The 23971-nt window shown below is 38.2% G+C and overlaps 1 protein-coding gene and 1 pseudogene across 2 annotated transcripts in view; both read left to right on the forward strand.

The window, feature by feature from the left end:
- LOC141433568 (uncharacterized) overlaps window positions 1-23971 on the forward strand; it is a 162106-nt gene that overhangs the window by 129788 nt on the left and 8347 nt on the right. For both annotated transcript variants that reach the window (XM_074095669.1, XM_074095670.1), the window contains exons 4-5: window positions 21881-21959; window positions 22648-22816. In XM_074095669.1, the coding sequence (XP_073951770.1) occupies window positions 21881-21959; window positions 22648-22816 (248 nt within the window). The remainder of the gene's footprint in view (window positions 1-21880; window positions 21960-22647; window positions 22817-23971) is intronic.
- On the forward strand, window positions 5645-7176 carry LOC141433843 (uncharacterized; annotated as a pseudogene).

The raw sequence follows: 23971 nt of genomic DNA on the forward strand, positions 1-23971 counted from the left end.
AACAGCCAAGTGTGAGTCGGACTCGCGCACAGAGGGTTACACCATTCGATATCAGCAAAAAAAAACACGTTTGTTGCATCGTAGCCGGGGCTCCCCCTTAAATATTTATTTATTTTAATTTAATTCTACACGACTAAATATTCTATGAATATCTCGAGCGTCAAGCAACCCCGGCTCGCACCTCTGAGTTTTTCGAAATTCATGTGCGGAATTACATTTGAAATTTACCACGAGCTTTGTGGTGAAGGAAAACATCGTGAGGAAACCTGCATAAACCTGCGAAGCAATTCAATGGTGTGTGCGAAGTTCCCAATCCGCACTGGGTCCGCGTGGGAACTATGGCCCAAGCCCTCTTGTTCTGAGAGGAGGCCTGTGCCCAGCAGTAGGACGTATATAGGCTGGGATGATCTCAAGCGTCTACCTATTGCCGTTATTAATTTCGAGCAAAAAAACAGCATAAAATCACGTTTGTTGTATGGGAGCACCCTTAAATATTTATTTTATTCGGTTTTTATTGTTTGTTGTTATAGCGGCAACAGAAATACATTTCTGTGAAAATTTTAACTGTAGCTATCACCGTTCATGAGAAACAGCCTGGTGACAGACGGACGGACGGACAGAGTCTTAGTAATAGGTTCCAGTTTTTATCCTTTGGGTACGGAACCCTAAAAAGTTATTCTTAAATATGGTCATTTACGCTTCATATGACATCATTGCCCCTTATATTTAGCTGTACAATTCAATATATTTTATTATTTTACCTACGGCCGTTTCAGTCACTTCTCAATGAATCCATTGTAGACATTGTGTCAAGAAAACCGTGGCGCAATCCATAAGAGAAAAGCGATGAAAATCCTGTTTCAAGTACCTAGGTTTAACTAAGAGTATAGTGCGATCATTTTATTTTTAGCGGTATTGTCGAACCCGATGAGATACAGTAAAACTAGATAATTATTGTTTTTGTTATTTTTTTTTCAATACTATAATAGTCATCCAAGACACCACACTAAAGTTCAATGTCATTTGCGAGGTTGTGCCACTTCAAACAGTAAATACTAATCATTTCAAAATCAACAATCGACTTCAAAATACTATATAGCTACACAAAGAATACCTACATTAAAAAATCATAAAGGAAATGATAGAGCCGGGAATCGAACTCTGGTGTTCGCCAGTTCGGGGCGCGTGCTGCACTCCTACACCACCGCCAAGTTTTCATTTCACGGCGCAATCTCCCATAGTGTTCTCGACAAGCATTGGTTTTTTTTTCGGAAGTTGATACTATAAATACTTGAATGAAAAAAAATAGGTGGTTACTTGGTCGACGATACCCCGTAATAACATATAACAGTTCAGTAATTACAACAGTTTAGTATTTGTACCAATCATACTTTGTGTGCGAAAAATGGACATTACCTACTTCACACATATACTACGTGAGATGACAATACTATGAAAGCAGTACATTGCGATATAATATAACAAATCTTAGACGGATCTTGAGCTACCAGTCGCCTATTAAATCTTATTTCCCATGAAACAAATGAGAATTCCTATCGCTCATCCCTCGTCCCCCTAAAACCCACATAGACGCGGCGCCACAGTTGACGCCATCGTTTGTAAACAAAAATAACAAACGGCTGGTGATAACTAGTTAAATGGGTCGTGTCGCGTGTAGCCGGTCCGCGCCAACCACACCGCCGCAGGCGCAGGCATAGGCAACAAAGCCTATGAGATACAGGATACAGTAGCGCAGTCATAAGTAAATCAGTGCTAAGTAAACAAAATCAATATTAAAAAGTTTTGTTTCTTTCAATCAGTTAACTTGTGTTAAGGTTAGCAGCACATTAGAGCCACCCGGCACCTGACTAGCACCGTCTCGACTTTCGGCGTCCACTCGTTGTCGGCAGGTGGTCCACGCGCGGTCCATGAATTTCCGAGTAAGGGGGATGAAGGGGGGTCGTCCGCGCGTGGCAACCTCGCGAGTAAGGCGATCCGGTGACGCTACATAGTTGAAGTAGTGAGCGCAAGTCCATACAAATTCATATGAAGAATACTAACCGCTCGAGATGAGGCGGTGCTGGTCGGGTGCCGGATGGCTGTAATGAGCTGTGACCTTTGTTCCTACTTTTGTTAACTGCACTTGCATTATCGTCCGAACTACAATACATACCTACCAAGTTACAAGTCTATGCCATGCCAACCTTGAAGAGTTCACTCCTATAGTGACAATCCGGGCCAGACCACCAAAATAGTGTTGTCAAAGAACTTACATACGTACGCCGAATTTCAGACAAACCTGCACAAACCTGCGAAGCAATTCAATGGTGTGTGTGAAGTTCCCAATCCGCACTGGGCCGCGTGGGAACTATGGCCCAAGCCTCTTGTTCTGAGAGGAGCCTGTGCCCAGCAGTGGACGTATATAGGCTGGATGATGATGATGAATATACTGAAACAATAGAAAGACTACAGAATTTTCCCAAATTGTTCGTAAAAATTCGCTACTATCAAGCATAAAATATGTATTTGAATTACATGACAAGTTGTACGGTCAAGGACTTTAATCCCTGACCTACAACGGAACCATTTGACATTAAAAGTCATAGTGACATCACATTAATTAACAAGGAAAATCATAATGACTTTTCCCTTTGAAAAGGTTCCGTGGTGAGTCAGGAATTAAAAGTCCTTGACCGTACCTAACTACCCAAAGTTTACAAGTTACAAGTGGCGACTCAAGAACCAAGTACATTAGCCCGGTTGGTGTGGCCCCGACTATGAATGTAATTGCTCCCCGAGACGTTAATATGATGTATGCGAAGGTGAGACCCTATGGAGATTCCCAACCAATTGAAAAAATTAAGTCTGACTTCATGCGATCGAAATAAATCTTCATTCTGTTCGTAGAGTCGTTGCCTAGCAGAGAAGTCCAAGGTTCTTTGATTCACTGAAGTGTTGCATAATAAATTTTGCAAAGTAAATTGTATGTACAGGATGTCTTTAAAGTCTTTCAGAATATTTTATGACGTATGGGACAGTTTGACTGAACGCTCTTCGGTATGTATGCGCTACGGAATCCTACTTAAAACTACTATTATTACGTGCGCGCGTGTTTGCTACTGTTTCAGGTTGAAATGGCAGGATGAACTTTTTATCCAGATATTCCATGTAAAATCCCAAAATCATGACCGCTAAGTCTAAGTAGATTAGAGACCTGACATTTTGCACGGTGTTCGTAATACGACATAAATGAAGACCACGACATAATTTATGAAAATTCCCAGGAAAATAATAAAATTCCGGAATTTCAATTGAAATGCCATATTATTGCAATTATTTATAATTGTATTTTATGCTAGCGCTTTCAGCCTGCGATACAGAGTTTTCTAGTAACTCTAGTGCAGGCAAACGTGTTACATAGAATTTTGTAAAACATTTTATTTATTGTTATTTTGTACTGCAAATTATTGAATAAATTATCTTATCTTATCTATATCTTATTGTTTAGATATAGATATAGGCGTTGCCGAGAGCTAAGTTCTAGTAAACAATTTAAATATAACAGATCCAAGCACTATTTTATTTAATTTCCAGCATTCTGTATTATTTTCAACGAACTTATTTAATTCTTGTTGTAAATAATCAGGTAGCCTGTTAACAGATGGGTTCTGAGAACAGCTAATGCTGAATGGTTGACATCAAACGGGACACATGAATCTGTCATGCCCGCTGCGAGGTATGGTTGGAATGCCCTCTCATGTTGCTAGAGCTGTCAAATCCATAGGTTGGATTAGCGTTCTGATATACTTAATCCTAAATAACATAATCATGTCGCTTGCAGTCATATACATAGTCAAAAGATTTTTGTTTGTGTTGCTGGCGTTAAGCGATGCTATTACACGATAAATTAGACGTATATCAGCTGTGGTACGTTCTTAACATATATCACAGATTAGCTTCATTCGTGCCGGTTATATCACAAGTGATATTACAGCGACTTAGAAACCATTTACAGAGTAACTTAGCTGCAGAAAAGTACCTGAAATACATTACCCAAGTGCAGAATAGAATATTGGGCGTTAGCGTGGCGGGCACTCGAACGTTTACCTTATATTTGAATATTGTTTTTCCTTTCGATATAGTACATTGTGTCTTAAGGTAAATAAGGAATTACGAACGAGAGTCTATTAGAAGCTCGAAGTCGAAGACTGAGGGCTTTAATGAGTCGATGTTCGTAATTCTAGTACCGCCCGTGCGACATACAATGTTTTTCATCACATTTGCGAGTAAAATTGTAAAAGAAAAACTAATATTTTTTCAAAAATTGCCGATACCGCTGACTGCGCTCTTGGCAGCGCCAGCTCCGCGCCGCCCTCCCCTCCTTCTTGGAATAATAATAATAATAAATACCGTATTCTAATTTGTGAACATTTGCTGAATATAAACTCCTTTTTAAATTTCTTAGGCTTATACCAATCCCGTATAATTTTGCTTAGATCATTTGCGGTTGGCGATTCGTGTTCAATGAAGCGTTTAATTCCAGACAGACGAAGTCTAGACTATTTCGATGGCTAACAGTCCAAAGTTATAAAAGCATGTAGTGCACGGCTGTAAGAACAATTCGCATATTTATATGCGCACACGCGCGTGGGAATATCGCGTAATATAACGGCATGCTCGAGTTTGCCAAGTAGGTTAAAAGCGAATTTTTGTTGCGAACCTAACAAGAGAAATTTCGGAAATATGGCTGGCCTTGCAAGGTCGATTACAGTTTAAACAACTAGATACACGTTTTAAAGCTAAATTGAACTAAAGAATGACTCCTAAGACCATTTTGACCGTGCGTGCGTCACTGCAGTTTCCGAACCCATACTTTAACACCACCACCACCACCATTATCCTTGATAGTTAGCAATCATTAGAATAATTATTCAATAGAATTAATAGTTAGTAATCTATGTTGTTTACTACGAGTATTGGTCTATACCGGCGTCTCGTCTCCCTTCAGATATAATATAAGGCAGTATTTTTCAACCTTTTTCATGGCACGACCCCTTCAGAATGAAGAAAAATTTTGCGACCCCCTACCAGGTAGGCCTACCTGTTGCTTTTTTTCCATGTATTTTAATTTGTGACAAATATTATTAGTTAACATTTTTCCCAGCAACTGACAGGGGCTTCGCGTCCCCCCGGCGACCCACACGTGCTGTCACCTCTATTGCTATAGACATTAAATTAAAGATGGCGGCTGTTAGGACAGTGACGAGCACTCGTGCGTTTACCTTAGGTTGATCCAGAAATAAAATAAATGTGGACGCCTGCACTGTACGTACAAACATTCTGTATCTTCTTTGCCCGTGAAACTTTTGTTTATCCAGGCGCTACGTGCGGGGTAACGCTTCATTGGTTTCTTTTTCTTTCGTATGCCTAAAATGGCTTTGTCTTTGTCATTACAGATGTGCTAAACTAGCTAGCTTTTTACTTGCCGTTTTTTTGTAAAAATAAATTGAAACTTTTTTCGGCAAACTACATGTTTCGTGGGATTAATAGGTTTTATGCCTTGATCTGTTTGATTTAAAAAAAGAGGTCGTATTGACACTTGTCACTTGTCAAATGTCGACCTACAACGACTCATACGGAAAAAAGGCGGGAACCTTTGAGAGGGAAAGGCGCGAATTTCTAAAAGAAATATTTATAATTATTAATAATTCTGTATATATTGTATATTTTTAGGTGTAAATATCTGTACATACTTACGGATAAGTGTGTAAATATTACATAAGCTATAATGGGACGGGAGAAATCTAAAAAACGAAAAAAAAAAGAAGGTGCTGAAGACAGAGGGTCCTCCGCCGAGGACTCCGATTATGAAAACGATGCAGATAAGTACAGGCCGTACAAGGTAACAAATTATTCTCGTAAATATCCAGAAAATTCACAGAGGCGAGACTTCGTTGTGTTCCTCACACACCAATGCGCCGACAAGCCGTTTTCGGATGGCGATAAAGTAAACTTGTCCCAGGCCATAAGAAAATACGCCATATCGGGAGTGCTACATCTGAGGCCTATGAATAAATATAAAGTGGCTATAACATTCGATTTGTCAAACAATGCCAACACGTTTTTAGGTCACAATAAATTCCTAGACGAATTGGGCTTAACGCCTCAATTCCCGCAGCAGACACAGAAGTTACTGGAGTTGTAAAATCTGTCCCAGTTGGTTTATCGAATAAAAATATATTCGCAATGATCGGCAGCTCACGAAACGTCATCCAGGTGCGGCGATTCATGCGCAGGTGAGGGCAGATGGGGGCGAGGTCGCGTATATTCCCACGCAGACTGTCGCAGTAACGTTTGCCTCTACCAGCTGCCTGAGTACGTGTACCTGGACTCATGGAGACACGAGGTGACGCAATATGTCCCTCCAGTTAAGCAATGCTTAAAGTGCCAACAGTTTGGACATATTGCTAAATTTTGCAAAAATAATGAGGTTTGTTCTATCTGTTCCGAAAATCACAATTATAAGGCCTGTGGCGCCGACAAACAAAATCCAGTTTGCGCCAACTGCAAGGTAAACATATTGCAATTTCCGCGTCTTGTCCTATTAAAAAAACAAAATAGAAGAAAACAAAATCAAATCCCGAACTGCAGCCTATGCCGATCTATTTAATGAAAAGTCTTTCCCCAACTAGCTGCTAGGACAGCTGAAACCTACTTAGAGAATATGCTTAAATCTCAATCATTTTTAAATATGATCACGCAAGTGATCATAAAGCTAGTAGCTAATAAAAACGAATCGCCTATAAATACAGAAACAATACGTGCAGCGTTCCAAGGTACGATAAGAGGGAACGCTCAATCTAAAGCATAATGAACGCCCTCAAAATCGTACATTGGAACGCTCAGAGTATACTCCACAATAGGCACGAATTTACAAACTTTTTATATCAAGAATATATAGATATTGCGATCATTTGCGAAACCTGGTTAAAGCCTCATCTGAGGCTAAAGGTCCCTGGGTTTAACATAGAGCGCAATGATTGTGGTAACAAACATAATGGTGTATGTATTCTGATACATAATAGTATTGCATATAACAAAATTAACACATTTTTTGATGACTCTCTTCAAAATATTTGTATACAAATATCTGTTAATAGTAAACAAATTAGTATAGTAAGCTTTATAGCCCTACAAATTGCAACCCAGTTTTTGAAAAAACAAAATTTGAAAATTTCATTAAATCTATACCCGAACCATGATAATCGCAGGAGACTTTAATGCTCATCACACGTCTTGGGTTGTTGTTCTACTTCATCACGTGGTCGTACTGTGTTAGATGTTGTTGATGATAATTTTCTGGTACTTTTAAATGATGGTACACCCACTACTGTGGGCTCTATGACTTGGCGTCCTAATGCGTTGGATCTAGCCATAGTTTCTCCATCGTTGGCTCCTCTTTGTACTTGGTCAGTCCACGACGATCCTCTGGGTAGTTATCATCTACCTGGAATAATCAATTTGGTTCTAAATAACAATGTAAATAATTTTGTAAATAATAACGTAAATGGAGTACATTTGCCCACTCACCCCAATTTTAAAATGGTGAATTGGCAAATGTATGCCGAGAATGTGGAGTGTAAGTTAAATAACTTTCAGTTCGACTCTTACACGCCTCTTGAGGCCTACAATTTGTTCACGAATATCCTAATGTGTGCTGTCACAGAGTCCATACCGAATCATAAAGGTCCCAGTCCCATGACAAATAGTCCTAATCGTTTTTGTACTGTTAGAAAATCTAAGAAAAAATCTAATCTTCCATGGTGGAATGATAAATGTTCCACAGCTGTTCAAAACTCCAAACAGGCGTACATCAATTTTAAACAAAAATTTACTTTAGAAAATTACCTAGAATTTAAGAAACTCCAAGCTAAGAAAAAACTTGTTATTAAAACAGAAAGACAAAATTCTTGGGCTGATCTTTGCACTTCTTTTAATCGGTTTACTCCATTGTCAGTAATTTGGCGCTTCATGCGCAAATTCAATAAAACTTATGTTCCTCGACACTCTAATAGTAATCATGAATGGATTCTAGATTTCTTGCAAAAATATACTCCTGATAGTGTGGAAAATGTAAGTAGTTTGTCTCTTGAATCCCCTTCCAGCCCGCACAATGATTATATCATAAACTTATTTACCCTTGAAGAATTGAAATCTGCAATATATTCACGCAGGATACTTCGTTTGGTTTAGATGGAATTCCATATATGATGTTCAAGAAACTGCCAGAGAGTTGTCTGATTATTTTACTAAATATTTACAATGCACTTTGGACAAAAAACGACATACCACCTGAATGGACAACTGATTGCATCATTCCTATATTAAAATCTGACAAACTAGGTTTAATCCAGACTCTTATCGTCCTATAACATTGACATCATGCGCAGGAAAGTCTTTGAACAATTACTTAAGCAGCGTCTTGAATATTATGTAGAACATAATGGATTGCTTCCAAACAATCGTTCAGCACGTGAAAGCATATCTTTGTTTCATTTAGATATACTGAAAAGCATCAAAAATAACACAAACTTATTTCAGTGTTTTTTGATATTACTGGTGCTTTTAACAATGTAAATATTGATATTTTATGTACAGAACTGTTAAATATATGTATTCCACTTAAAGTTGTACAGTGGATTCAAAAATTTCTATCTTGTAGAAAAGTGTTTGTGAAGTATGATGGTGAATTGTTTGGTCCTCGACTATCTTCCATAGGAGTTTGTCAGGGTGGGAATTTTATCCCTCTGATCTTCATTCTGTATTTACGTCGCTTAAATTTGGTAATGGGTCCTAATATCAAAAATTTACAATTTGCCGATGACCTTGTTGTATATTTATCTGGAAATAATTCTAACACAATAATAAATACTTAAACTTAGCATTAACAAAACTCCATATTACTCTCTTATTAAAATCTCGCAGTTAATCCATCTAAGTCTAAGTTTGTTCTTTTTGGTCTAAAATCTAAAGCTACTTGCCCTCTTTTATTGTATAATATACCCTCTGCCAATAGTCACAGATACCAAGTTTTTGGGTGTCATATTTTTGTCACAATTTATCCTGGAAAAAATATGCTGAGCATTTAGAAGTCAAAGCCAATAAAGCTTTTAATATCCTTAAGTCATTGCGTGGTACAAAATGGGGGGCTGACCCCAAAAATTTATTATGCTTTATAAATCTTTAGTTCGCAGTCATTTTGAATATGGGTTTATGTGTTTTGCTTCAGACCATAAATTATAGAGAGTTTAGAAAAAATCCAAATAATGCATGCGCGTGTGACTGGAGCATTTAAACCACTCCTATTGTTTCATTACAAGTAGAGTGTATCTCCTCCAGTAACAATAAGACTTGCATATTTGAAGGAAGATTTATTGTAAAACTACATGCTGAATATGACAACCACCTTTTAAAGAACTCTTGATATTAATCTATTGCCTTTCCAAAAATCTTTTATGTTTTGCAGGGCCTATCTGAAATTTAGCAGTTTTTTAATCAATTAGTATACATAAAGCAATAACCACTTACCTTGTTTCGATGGGCCTTATGAAAGTAAATTTAGTCCTATAAATGTTGTGATGATAATGGTCTTCTCCAGAAAGGAACAAGTATATGAGAAATTAGCTTCATGGAATGGTTTTAAATTCATTTATACAGATGGATCTAAAAATGAGTCTAGTGTATCTTCAGCTATATACAACTCCGAAAACAAAATGGGTCTTGGTTTCAAAATAGACAACATGCTAGTATTTTCACAGCTGAGGCATTCGCTATTCTTTGTGCACTGAAGCACATATCAGGCAAAAAGAGGCATGTAAATGGGTAATTGTCAGTGATAGTATGAGTGTATTTAAAGCTATAAAAAAATAAAGTAAAATTTAAAATCTTATAATAATCTTTAAATTTTCCTATAATAAAGATCTTGGTCTGAGCTTCACTTAAAAAACAACTCTTTATCGAATTCATGTGGACTCCTTCACAATATAGGGTATCTGGTAACGAAAATGTAGTTTGCTCAGTTCCTTGGCTCAGTCAACTATGCCTCTCACTTTATCTTTGATGTTATCGTTTTGATGTCCTACTCCCATAATCTGATGCTATTCCAATACTGAAACAAAGATGTATGTTCAGTGGAAAACACATGGGATCATGTTGTGCAAGTAGAAACAAGGGTTCTTGGTATTGCTGCTTAAATGTAAACTTACAATCTGTATCTTGGTTACGTAAAAGGTAATATCTATCGTAATATAAGCTTTTACAGCACAATCTGTCGTCTTAGGTTAGGTCATTTTCGCCTCAACCTCATTTGCATCGTATGAAAATTATAAGTGATCTCGTTGTGAATTGTGTCAAGTCAAATGAGGATCAAACCATAGATCATAAGTCTATCATTGTTGTCTTTCGGCATTCAGCGCCTTGTGCTGATGGACGAATTAATCCGCATTTACGGAGAACCACATCTGGTCCCGCTCTTGTTCAAGAGCTGTTAAAGAATCATTCTACATATGAACCACTGTACAACTTCATTGTATTCAACAGTAAAGAAATATAATTTGTTTCATTAATGTACAAAGTTATATATTGCTTCATTCTTGTATAATTCCTAATTTTCTATCGTTTCAGTGAGTGTAGGTTAGTTTTAAGTAATTGGTAAACAACTTGACAGGCGTCAAATCAAGGCTGTCAGACTATTTCCTTAAGGATTTTAAGGAATCATCTATGTAGGTTACATAGAGTTTTAAATAATTATCTTGTATTTTCTGGATTGAATATTTATACACCGGACTTGACTATAACTGAAGAAGTTTTATTGGATGTGACAACATAGAAAGCAAACACTGAGAGTTTAACTGGATAAGACATATAGAAAGAATACTAAAGAATTTAATTGGATTGACAACATTGAAAGAAATACTGAAGAAGTTTTAATTGGCTATGACAACGTTGGGAAAGAAAAATATTGAAGAAATTTTATTAAATTGACATGGAAATAATATATATTAAGAATTGAAATAAATTATAAGTATTAACTGATGACGAGGCGATATGGTCCTGACTTTAGGCATGTCCGAACGGACGAATTAAAAAAAAAAAAAAAAAAAAAAACGACTCATACGCACACACACACCTACACACACGTACTTAAGTATGGCGACATTTTTGACAGCTGAGAGCTGTCAGTCCGACCCCTTTTTTTTTAATCAAACAGACCAAGGCAATATAATATGGACCATCCTAGAAATCTTAAGGTACCCATTTATGAACGCTTGTACATCCCGCGCAACTCTAGTGGAAAAGCAGTTTGTGTAAAATAAATCGACTGTTGCTACTCCGAGCGCACTAGAACACGTAGGTACTCCGCAAATACTCGCAAATTAATTTGAAGTTGGCCAGATCAGAGCCTGGAAAGCTGCCAGGCTCACTCGCTTGCATTAATCACTTTGTTAACGTTCAATCGGCCGTACGCGACTAAATCCGCTTTCTTAAACCTTGACATCGAGAGAGAATTGTGGTGGAATTCTTCACTGTCATTATGATCACGTATGATGAGATACGTAGAGTACCTAGAGTAGAGTCAAGGGCGGATGGGCACGGTGGGCATGCCCACAACCCTATTAGACTTGTGACGACACAATTTTACGGTCTTTGAAATCGATAGGCTAATGTCTTAAGAAAACAGTCGGGTAAAAATGATATCCATCCACCCCAGCCTATATACGTCCCACTGCTGGGCACAGGCCTCCTCTCAGAACAAGAGGGCTTGGGCCATAGTTCCCACGTGGGCCCAGCGCGGATTGGGAACTTCACACGCACCATTGAATTGCTTCGCAGGTTTGTGCAGGTTTCCTCACGATGTTTTCCTTCACCGTAAAGCTACATAGTAAATTTAAAATGTAAATTTACACATGAAATTCTAAAAAGTCAGTTGTGCGAGTCCGGGCTCGAATCCACGACCGACTGTATAATAGGCCATAGGTCAAACCACTAGTCTACTACCACGGCTTATCCTCAACTCTTTAATTACAACTCAGCAAAAAAAAGAGAAAATATATATATTTCTAAATAAATACACATATTATAAAACGGGAACACCCAAATACGCCGAAATATTTTATTCCGAATTTACTAATTCCGATTTTCAAAACTCCGAGTTTCACAATTCCTTAGACATATAATTCCGATTACTTAAAAACACGAAAAACGAGAAATATGACATTCGGCAAAATAAACTTCGTGGTATTAATAATAGGAATCTTGAACTTTGAATCTCGAATTAATATCAATTGCGTCAAGGCGCGTTAACTCCGCGAAATAGAAGCTCCGCTTCGCGGAGCTCCGTCGACCTTGTGTCACATTGCTGAAAATGAATAACAGTACTACTGATTTAGGCCAATCTAACCTACATAACTTACTTAATAATTCAGGATTTATTGATCGGTGTAATGATATTCGGAATTTTGGAAATCGGTATTTTAGTAATCGGAATTCGTATTTTTGACATTTCGGATTATTATTGAATCCGACTTCTTATTGTTCGGTGTATTAATTGATTTATAAAAATCGGATTTATGAAGAATCGGAAAAGTCATATTAGGAGTTTTAAAACATTCGGAATTATAAAAATCGGTATTTTGAAATTCGTGATTCCGACTTTCGGAATTTAGTTTTTCGTAGTTATGTAGTGTACCCATATAAAACTCATTATCAATCATACTACACTAAAAAACATACTGTTAAAACAAATCTATTCATTCAAAACACTTTTAACATTCTGAATCGTGCGAAACAGCTCCATAACTTTCAAACAAACCTGATTTATACCACCGCAATGTTTAACTTTTTATATATTATCATCATAATTAACAAGCTTTAGTTATAAACAACAGGACTGATTAAAGAAAATCCCGCGAAGCTTTGAAACCCGTAAATAATGTCGCTACGAACTTTGATGGACTGTTATTACTGCGTGGCATAATATAAATATAGTAGACTAGTTGTGCCCGCACTACTGTGATCGCACCCATTGAGTTCCATTTGAGCATGACGGTAATGGGACTTTTGGGACAATAATATGATAAAAATATTAGTGCCACTTGTCCCATGGGACTACTGGGAGTAACGTCTCAGTTGTCCCATCAATGGGACAACTCAATGGGACTAGTGGGATAGACGGGGCTTCACACGGATGTAGGTACTAATGAAGAAAATTTGCTGTCAGACTCACTCTTTCAATCTAAAATGTAGTATAAACGCAATCTAATAAGAATTATAGCCTCATATATTTGCAGCCGTTCTGAAGTGATTGACTTAGTTACAATACAATACAATAACTCTTTATTGCACACCAACACAGTAAGTAGTACAGAAAGCACAGGTATATACATAGATATTTCCTAAGGTAAGCAATAGGCATAATACTCGTACAGCGTGTATTTATGTTATACCCGAAATCTTTAAGGTTACCTAGCTAGAAAAGGCCGTAATACACATACTTTCATATGTTTTATTAAAAATTACAACTTTTTTGTTTTAAAAAAATCGTAGTTATTGTGGGCTTCATAAGACCAATTGGGGTTTTCTATTTAAGTGTGCCCTTTCTTTATTTATTTTCAGAATTAGGTTTAACCGAGTTCTTCTTACTCAAGATCCCAGAATCCAAGAACCCAGAATTACAGAATTCTGAAATAGAAGTAAAAGGTACACTCAAAATGAAAACCTTCAATTATCATGGCTCGATTAATGTCTCAAACATCTTTAGGAACGTAACCTCAAAGTGCGTTCGCGATATCTCAGCGTAACGCCCACACAACTTATTACCGACAATTATTTATTCCAAATAAAAGTAGGTTGGAATCCAGAGCCCATATTGTCTTGTTTGTGTTCTATTTCAACTGATCTATCGCGAAAGTCAAGGGCGCAGCAAGAATAGAGTAACCGCGTGCAAACCATGCTAAAACAACGCGCTTCGCAACTAATTCTTAGATTAAAACAAGTTGTAGAAAGGGAGCATGTTCCTACTACAAACAAAGTACATTGGACAAAAAATTTACAGCTTAAGCTAGGTGTATGGCCCTCATATAAGAATGAAAATCCCATCGTGTTATATATTTCTTTAGGTGCACGTTGCGCTAGTCAATGTCAACTGAAGGTATTAACTACCCAATTTCAGATTTCTAGCGCCAGTGGTTTAGGTGTTCTGTACGTTGTCTCATCACGGTTCGTTCTATTGGTTTGGATGTGATAATGAGCCCCACCCAATCCGCTCTGGGCCCGCGTGGGAACGACGGTCCAAGCTCTGTCATTCTGAGGTCATACACGGATGTATCATCATCATCCCAGCCTATATACGTCCCACTGCCAGCAGTGACCCAGCATCAGCAGCAGCAGCAGTGTGGGCAGTACCCAGGCACAGGCCTCCTCTCAGAACAAGAGGGCTTGGACCATAGTTCCCACGCGGGCCCAGTGCGGATTGGGAACTTCGCACGCACCATTGAATCGCTTCGCAGGTTTGTGCAGGTTTCCTCACGATGTTTTCCTTCACCGCAAAGCTCGTGGTAAATTTCAAATGTAATTCCGCACATGAATTTCGAAAAACTCAGAGGTGCGAGCCGGGGTTCGAACCCACGACCCTCTGCTTGAGAGGCGATAGGTCAAACCACTAGGCCACCACGGCTTACACGGATGTATACTGGGATTATAATGAATGAGCATCAGCATATACCTATCTGTTTATGTGTAGCCACTTTACGGCAAAATCGATAATCCAATATTGATGAATATTAAAAAAAAACACGAGGTGGCAATAAACGTATTACACAAAAATGTAGTCCAGATAACAGCTAACAGATATCTTATAAATAAAATTTAAAGGATGTACCTACAAAATTATAACACGCAAAGGCGGATGTCATAGTGACAAATAAAGACGAAAGAGTTCACAGAAGCCATTTATTTAAAAAAAACTTCATAGAAGCTTATGAAGCGTTTATGAATACGAGTAACTTAATGTATCTAGTTATTCATTCTATCCTTAGGCCACCGAACGAACTAGATTATAAGTAGCGCTTCGATATGATTGTAGCCACCTGTTGCCAACACAGTCTGCGGTGCGGTTTATTTTTGCAGGGCACTGGAATGCTGGCTGGAAATAAGATTACTCTGTGGTCTGCTTTTTTTCTATAGCTGTAAGAACAATCTCGTTTTTGAATGGCTAACGCAGAGCGCAGAGCATGATAAAATATGTCGACGGAGATTTCTTGAAGATTAATGTTAAATGAAAACCATAGGCTGAGGAACGTATATTGGTAAGAACCAAACGATATGTACAATAAGATCAAGAGATTACTTGAGCTACATAAATTTTAAACAACTTGTAGCTAAGTAAGCAATATACATTATTATACATCACCATGTTGCATGCCATAACGTTAAGTTACGTTGAATCACTTAAGTAAAGCATTACTCCTATAATGATAGTTTCTTTACTCTCACAAATTTTGCTATGCCAGTTCATCTTAGCCTATAATACGTCCTACTGCAGGGCACAGGCCTCCTCTCAGAATTGGGCTTGGACTGCATTCCCACGCGTGCCCAGTGCGGATTGGAAACTTCAGACACACCATTGAATTTCAACGCTGATCTGTGCAGGATACCGATGATTTTCTTTCTTCAAACTTCATGTTAAATTTGAAATGTAATTTCTGCAAAATTCAGGCCCCTCTTTCCCACTGGGCACGTGCCCAGGGCCCCGCGATGGATTCGGGTCCCCTAGTCTCTACTCCATTACCAAACGATAACCGATACCTAAATAGTGCTTTATTATTATGATCCTAATGTGCCCAGGGACTCTAATAGGTGAAAGACGGCCCTGGCAAAACTCAGAGGTGTGAGTCCACATCGAATCCATAATTCACGGCTTTGTCGCCATTCTATGCCGTAATTACTCATTCTGTGCCTAAGGTCAATATATTTTACTCATAAATATACGTAGCCGTTTTACCAACTGATAAGACCTAATAGCCTCAAGTGCCCACTCGTTGCCACGGCGCAGAATTTCACCCAAGATTTACGGCACTGTGGCGACGTGGGACGAGGGACCGATAAGGGATACGGGTTTTGTCATTAGATAGAAAACACGATATCGTATTAATTGGGTTTCCATCGTGGAGAAATGCTATCAGTACCGAACTGTGAAAGGGCGTTAATGCAAAGTCAATGTAAGTTTAAATTAAGAACATCTCAGTCTTAAGCCATCTGCTTGATCATATAGCCGCATCTAGGGCCTTGCGTGATCATAAAGTCATCTCACAACATTTTTCATGGGAAATATTAGTATAGTGAAGTGATTTTTTTCAATAGGCAACCCGGTGAGTGAGAGAAATGGTTATACCTAGTGCCATCCACGAAGACGCGTGATTTTGCGGCACGCGTCATCGTGAAGACTCTACCTATAGTCTTTGGCTGTAACACCTCGCAGCTAGTGTACACAGGCTTTGTCATACATGTCATCACTGAGTCACGTGAACGACTTAAGGTCCAGGGTTGCCAACCGTAGGATACGAGATTTGTGGCCCTGCGTACGAGGTACGAGGACACTATCAACCTCGTACAAATACCTACGTATAATACGAGATTTTGTTAATATGGCCATACGAACATTTTGCACCACGGCGAGCCGAGCGAGCGAAGCGAGCGTGCCGCGGCAGCGGCCAGCGAAGTGCCAGAACCCATATGGCGGCGTTTCATGATATGCCTAGGAATTTCATGATCTGCCTAAACTAGCCAAATCATGAAATGGCGGCGTTTCATGATATGCCTAGGAATTTCATGATCTGCCTAAACGTCACTAGGCAAATCGTTAAACGGTGAGTTTTGAACGATATGGCGGATGTCCCTTAGCCAATTCATGAAATGGTGCCATTTCACGATATGCCAAGGAATTTCGTGATTTGGCGGATTTTACGATCGGCCGCCTACATATATACAGACAGCTGAGACACGTTGTATATTTTAAAACCTTCAAGATCACCATCAGTACCATCACTCTATGTCTACAACATATTTTTGTCAAAGCAATAACTCATATACTAATCTCAAAGACCCCATAGTGCGTTAAATAAATAACATTCCTTCATTATCCGCTCAATTACCCGTTTGGTTAGCCACAAAAGAAAATATTTACTTGGCAAGATATTTATCTCTCGTATAGCTAAGGTTGCCAGATGGTCGGAATTCTCCCGAATTTTTCGGTCCCGATTCCCGATAAAGTAAAAATCTCCCGAAAAACATCTTAATTTTATAGAACAATAATTTTAAGTTTCGAATTTTAGTCAAACGACGTCGGAGCGGTAACACTTTTGACACAATTTTGAGGAAAATTATTTGAATTATAGATTATTCATAGTCAAAGTCAAAGTCAAAATATCTTTATTCAATTTAGTGATGTAAGAAGCATGAATTTGAATGAATAAATAAATATTAATATGAAAACGGCAAGTGAACAGTAACACAAAATATCGGTAGCAAGCTAAAAATAAATTAAGATAAACCTACGAGTGCTCGTCACTGTCCCAATAGTTGTCATCTTTTTAATCATATGTCATTAGCAATAGAGATGACAGCAGGGTGTCGTCTATTGGGCGTTAGTGTGTCGAGTACTCGGTCACTCGGACGTTTACCTTACCTGATTAAATTTTGTTGCATAGAGATAAGTATTTATTTATGTAGACATTACATCTACATAATAATGTTAAATGTTGTTTGTATTATAATCACTTTAATTTTATTTTATTTTTGTTTCTCCCAACCAGTCCCAAATCCCAAATATTGCTTTTTTCCTCCCAATAATAAGGTCATTTGATCTGGCAACCCTGCGTGTAGCACATAACTTACGTTTATGTATTTCCACCGTAATTATAAAGCAATAAGAACGTTGATCTTTACCCAAACGGTGTCTATCACCCTATTAACTAGCTTCTTAAGCTCTATTAAATATCGTATGGGTTTTCGATACATTGCGCGCGCGGCCATCTATGTGTACGTATAAAAAATACAACTGAATTCATAACCTCCTCCTTTTTTAAGTCAGCTAAAAAGAGAAACGTTACTGAAGGGCTAACTGACTGAATGATAGGACAGTCTAAACCACTAGAGCAGATACTTGAAAATTGGCAGACTTGGGTTTCTTTAAGGTCATAAAAGTGCATTAAGAAATGATCGTAACTTCTTACAAAATAGGGATTATTGTAATAAAAAATAAAATAATTATTTGCGTTGATTAATTCATTTATTTTATATGGACCTTCGCAAACACTCGTAAAATTATTAGTTTACTATACCCCGCAACTACTTAATAGATCACGCGCGAAATTCTTCGCTAATCCAATCATCCAATTTTAGATCCTCGCGAATCGACTGTCAGTGCGCATAATCGATACATCGCCTTTGATATAACCCGACCGTGTCCGACATCGATTGATGCTATTTTTTATTATTTTACTTCTCATGCTCTAAAAGTAAGTCAATATAGCCTTACGAGGCGGGAGTAAAGTGAATACTTTAGTCCCTAGGGAGTAAAAGTAATTATTTTTTTAATTTACTTCGAGTGACTTAGATAAACTCAAACAGCCAGTTACTTGCAAAAAATAAGATTGTGTGTGGACCATTTTCATGACGAAAATGTTACGTTCTTAGTCTACGTGGTCTTAGTTCTATGCTTTTTCCGCATAGAAGGTGGCGCCATTCTATTGGAAAAAAATACTTACCGCGAAAACTTTGAAATTGTTGTAGAGCGTACAGTAAACGATTAAAATAAATTGATTGTTCTCACAATGTCGTCAAGTGATAGTGAAAATTCTAATGTCGAGCAAAGAGCAAAGGACATAATTAATAATATTTTGCCGCCAAAATGTAGAAAGATTTATTTTTATTTTTTGACTGTCAATTTTTTTCTCGCAATCGAAGTGAAAAATAGAGTTTTCACCACGAGACTAAAAGTCAATATAAACCCTCGGATAAATAGGCACCCTCGCTAAAGCTCGGGTGGCTAACCATCTCAGGTATATATTACAGTTATTAGTATTACATCGATTATGTTAGGAGGCCCTTGAGAAGCCGTACGGTTGGTACGACCCGTGAGCTCTGGGATATCGCAAATATGTGAGACATGTGTTTTTAAAACGCGGATTAACTCCGGGGTTCCCAAACTTGACATAATTAACAACCAGTACATATTTCATGACTTATGTAACTACACCGTATTCTGGATAAAGAAGGGTTACACAGTCAAAAACGTGGGTCAAGCCCAAGGAACTAATAATACCTAAGAGGTACAAAGATTGGATTGAAAAGGACCGAGGTTAGTTTTTATTTCGGAACATTGTACAATAACCGTGGGATAGCGATAAACGAATTGTTCGTTTACGTACTTACACGTATTACGTTTACGTATCTACCGTACAGCGGCCAACCGATAGTGTCTTTTTCAACCTCGACATTGGCGGAATCATCGATAGTTTCAATGCAGCTATATTTTTTGCAAAAATTGAAACGTTTACGTACGTAGTTTACGATTTTAGAGATTTCTAGTGTACTATTAGACCTGCGCTCTCTACCACAAAAGTTACAAGTGCTACAATTGTCAAAATTGTAACATTACGAATGAAACTTAACATTAGCATGATGGTGGTACAGGGGTACTGCACTTAATGTTAGCTACATACTGATTGTTGATTTGCCAAAAACTCTCCTTGTATACACGACAACTTCCTAGCAAACAGCAAATGGTCTCGTGTGAAAAAAGTTAAGACAAAGAACACATGCAAACAAACGAATTATTACAAACTTCAAGCGAAACTAAGCCTTATCATGACATGCCACAAAGTAAAAAAATGTACCTACATCGAAATGGGAATTGGGTTCTCAGAAAAGCAATTTAGAATTAGAATTAAAGACGTTTGAACCGTTTTGTAGCCTGAGCCAATTAAAAAATGTTTATATTGGATTGGAGATTCATATAAGGAGTCAAATTAACATAGTTACTAAGTCCAAATGATTTTACTTAAGACGCTGGTTCAAAATCAAAACTCGACCAGCGCACTCGAAAAATTATTGTTTTTCAAAGATCTTTGACTTCGTTAAGCAAATAAGCAATAGATAATACGCACAAATGTACACAAATACTCGATCTTACAATATACAATATGGTACAAAATCATTTGGTATAGGTAGGTATAGGTTAACAACATAAAAATATGATTTATTTTGTGGTGGCACATCTAAATTCGCGGCGCCTGGAAAAGGGTTAATTTGATTTGCAATTATATTTTGTACCAGTGACCAACCTCATAACTATTCCTCGAGTATTTTCAAGCAATCGTTAAATACAATGTTCAATACATGAGAAGCTTTGTGACAAAAATATCTGATTTATTGCGTTCAGAAATAACACAAGCCGCCCGCATTCGTCAGCTGAAGTCAAAACGTATGGTAACGTTTATTAACGTTTTGTCATCTCAAGGATTTCTGAACGGAACTTGTGATTAGGAATGTAATTTATTGTGGAACTGGGCAGTTGGTGCTTGCCGTGAAAACAAATAGATGTGTCACAAGATGCTAGCGCGCAAACAAATGAATGGCGTTTATGATGTTTGCAGTTGGAAACGATAGAACAGTGAATTAAAAAGAGTTTTCTTTTTAAGATTGTTTTTTTTGGAATCTTTTTTTATTTTTATTTCAATTCCAAATTTTTACTTTTACGGTCATCCCGTAGTCGTAGTTTTCTTTTTTCACTTTTATTATAGTTTAAAGGTTTAAAGTCTACGACGCCCAAATGTTTCATTGAAATCGAGCGGACTCTATTAGCTTTATCAAATCAACAAGGAAAACTACGAGTATTACGGTTAAGTTTATGGAGAATTATGTTAATGGTAAATAGCAGCCTAACTTATAAAATATAGTCAAAATACCACAAACGGGACTTATTACGCTATTATTACACAAGTAATATTTACCTCGACGTTTCGGCAACGTTACAGTTGCCGTGGTCACGAATAAACTGAAGTGTGGGGTGTCAATTCTGCCTAGCAGCGCGAGTTCTTCGAACTACCCGCACTTGATCACTAATAGTGCCGGCACTCGTATCACGAACTACCCGCACTTGGTCACTTTTATTAGTCACCCTATCACACCGACACACAACACTAACAACGTCCGATCGTCCCTCCGAACATTCATCCCGACGCCGACACTTATTAATAACAGGATTCCACGATAGATGGATTATACCATCGTCCCGGTTGAAATTCTTATGCTTTTTTATTTCAACTGCTTCACGTACCATTCTTGAGTAAAAATGACGTTCCGTGGACAGAATTTTGGGATAAAATATAGGTACTTGGTAAATTCCGTGCCAATACAAAATCTTTAGAAAAATACTACTTGGTTTTTTTGTAACAGCTACGGAACCCTATCCTGGGCGTGTCCTAAACGCTCTTCGCCGGTTTTGTACGTATGCAATAATTAAATATAAATAACTTTAATCTCACTAATACTGAATACGACATGGTAGTCCGGTAGGGTAAGTCCTGCTCACGTCTCCCAAATGGCCCTTGGGGTCTACTACGAAATTCGAAGTTCGTATCGTACCGTCCTTCTCACTATCGTATTAAATAAATTAGCGTCAGCGGGGCGGGAATTTTGCACTTCGTAGTGGGCCTGTATAGTTAAATAATACGGCATCAATCAAGGCACTACAGACGACCCAACCGAACCTAAGGCTTCAGTTACCTGTATCATTCAACAAGCTGTTTCTATTTTACAGGATCGTGACAGCAACCTGACAGTGCCAGCGCGCTGGGAGGACAGAAATCTACGGAACTACCTCACCAAGCCCGGCATTGGTAACTATCTACAATATACCTAAATATCTTCGCTGTGTGAGCTTTAGTAGATTTCTACATTGATAGGAAACAATTATATATTCTGTAAAGTACTACATTGTAGTGTAAACAAGTATTTGTCTTACTATGAGTAAAATTATTTAAATCTCACTAATATTAGGTATAAGTAAATGCAAAAGTTTGTAAGTCTGTTTGTTATCTTATCACGTCTAAACCGCTATGCAGATAGTTTTGAGTCCCGGGGAAGGACATAGGACACTTTTTATCCCGGAAATTTTTGCCGCGGGATAGCAATAAACAAATTCTACGGGGACGGAGTCGCGGGCAGGAGCTACTGTTAAGATACTTTACAATTCTCAATTGTATTGTAGATAAATAAATCTTTGATTTCGACTTTACATGTATCTCACGTTTGACCATTGCGTTTCTTCCTTTATTTTTGTAGAATAAAGGTTTTACATTTAAAGGGTCATTTAAACCGCCTCATTTTCATGGTCGCATTTTTTTATGTAGTATTTGATGATGTTTTTTAGACGCCCTGTACTTCTACAAGATAACACAGAAACAGTAACAGAATCTTCTACCATGTTAACAAAAATGTGCCCACGAAAATCATACGGAATAAATGCTGGAATAATGACCTACAATCATCATTGGTCCATCTGAGTAATTCCGTGACGCGTTCCAGATCACGTGTCCCGCTGGATCGGCGGCATCTACGACTACGGCGCGCGCGCATGGAAGTGGGGCGGCGAGCTGCGCGCCATGCGCTACCAGTCCTTCTCCAAGATGAAGCGTATGACGCCCAAGGAGCTGCAGTTCCACTGCATCGCCATGATGCCTGATCTGCTGTTTAGGTGATTACGAATCAAATATACAATCGCGAAGCGACGAAGATGAAGAGTTGGCAGGCCTCCCACTAGGTGGACTGACGACATCTTGAGAATTGCGGGCAACCGGTGGATGCCGTTTACCTTTACTTGCCCGAATTTCACTTGCCATACCAAGTTTGCCATAAAATATACATATATAGGATGTTTTATATGTCATCATATAGAATGCAGTAGGTTTGGTTAGGTTAGTTTAATATCAACTCTGAAGAAATTACTATTTCAGAAATAAATTACTTTATGGCAAATGAAAATCCTAAATGATACATTCGGGCATATGAAATTCAGACTGTAATGTTGCCGAAACGTCGAGGTAAATATTACTCGTGTGTGTTAGCGTGATAAGTCCTGCCTGTACGTGGTATTTTGACTATGAGTGAAAATCACGAAAGCTTAAGACATTATATATGAAATTCGGGCAAACGATAGAGAACCGGTGGATGCAATAGGCGAGTTATCGTTCATTGTGGTGTTCTAAGGGGGAGACCTTTGTTCAGCAGTGGACGTCTTCCGGCTGATGATAATGATGATACAATCTTGCTAATATTACTACTCTTTCCTCTGAACCTGTTCTATGAGGCCTTACTTACCAAATGTCATAAATCTATGTCAACAGTCATCTTATCAGTCGTAGGACTTCCACTGTTGGACAAAGACCTCCCTCATAGACCTCCAGTTGCTTCCAGAAGTGGCCTGCATTCACAGTGAACCCGCAGCTTTAATCCGGTCATTCATCCATCGCATTGGTGGACGTCCTACGCTGCGCTTGCCCATCCGCAGTTTCCATTCGAGATCTTTTCGATCCCAACGGCAATCTATTCTCCGTTCTATGTGGCCTACCATTGCCACTTCAACGAGTTAGCGAGCTTCAGGCCTGAATTTAGACGCTTAATTTGTTATTGCTTCAAGACAGGTTTTAGTTATTATTATTAATTTGAACTTGATATGATATGGATCTACCGATAGGTCCTGATAATGCTGTAAGGGCTATTATTATTTCTTTCTTCTTTATTTAAAAATTCAAATGCCTAAACAACAGATAAAACAGTAAAATTCCTAAAACAGTGCTAGAGTGAATTTGCTACATCAAACCCCACCCACAGACCCATCACTTAGTAAGCA

This window comes from Choristoneura fumiferana, chromosome 12 (assembly GCF_025370935.1).
Source record: "Choristoneura fumiferana chromosome 12, NRCan_CFum_1, whole genome shotgun sequence".
Taxonomy (NCBI): Eukaryota; Metazoa; Arthropoda; class Insecta; order Lepidoptera; family Tortricidae; genus Choristoneura; species Choristoneura fumiferana.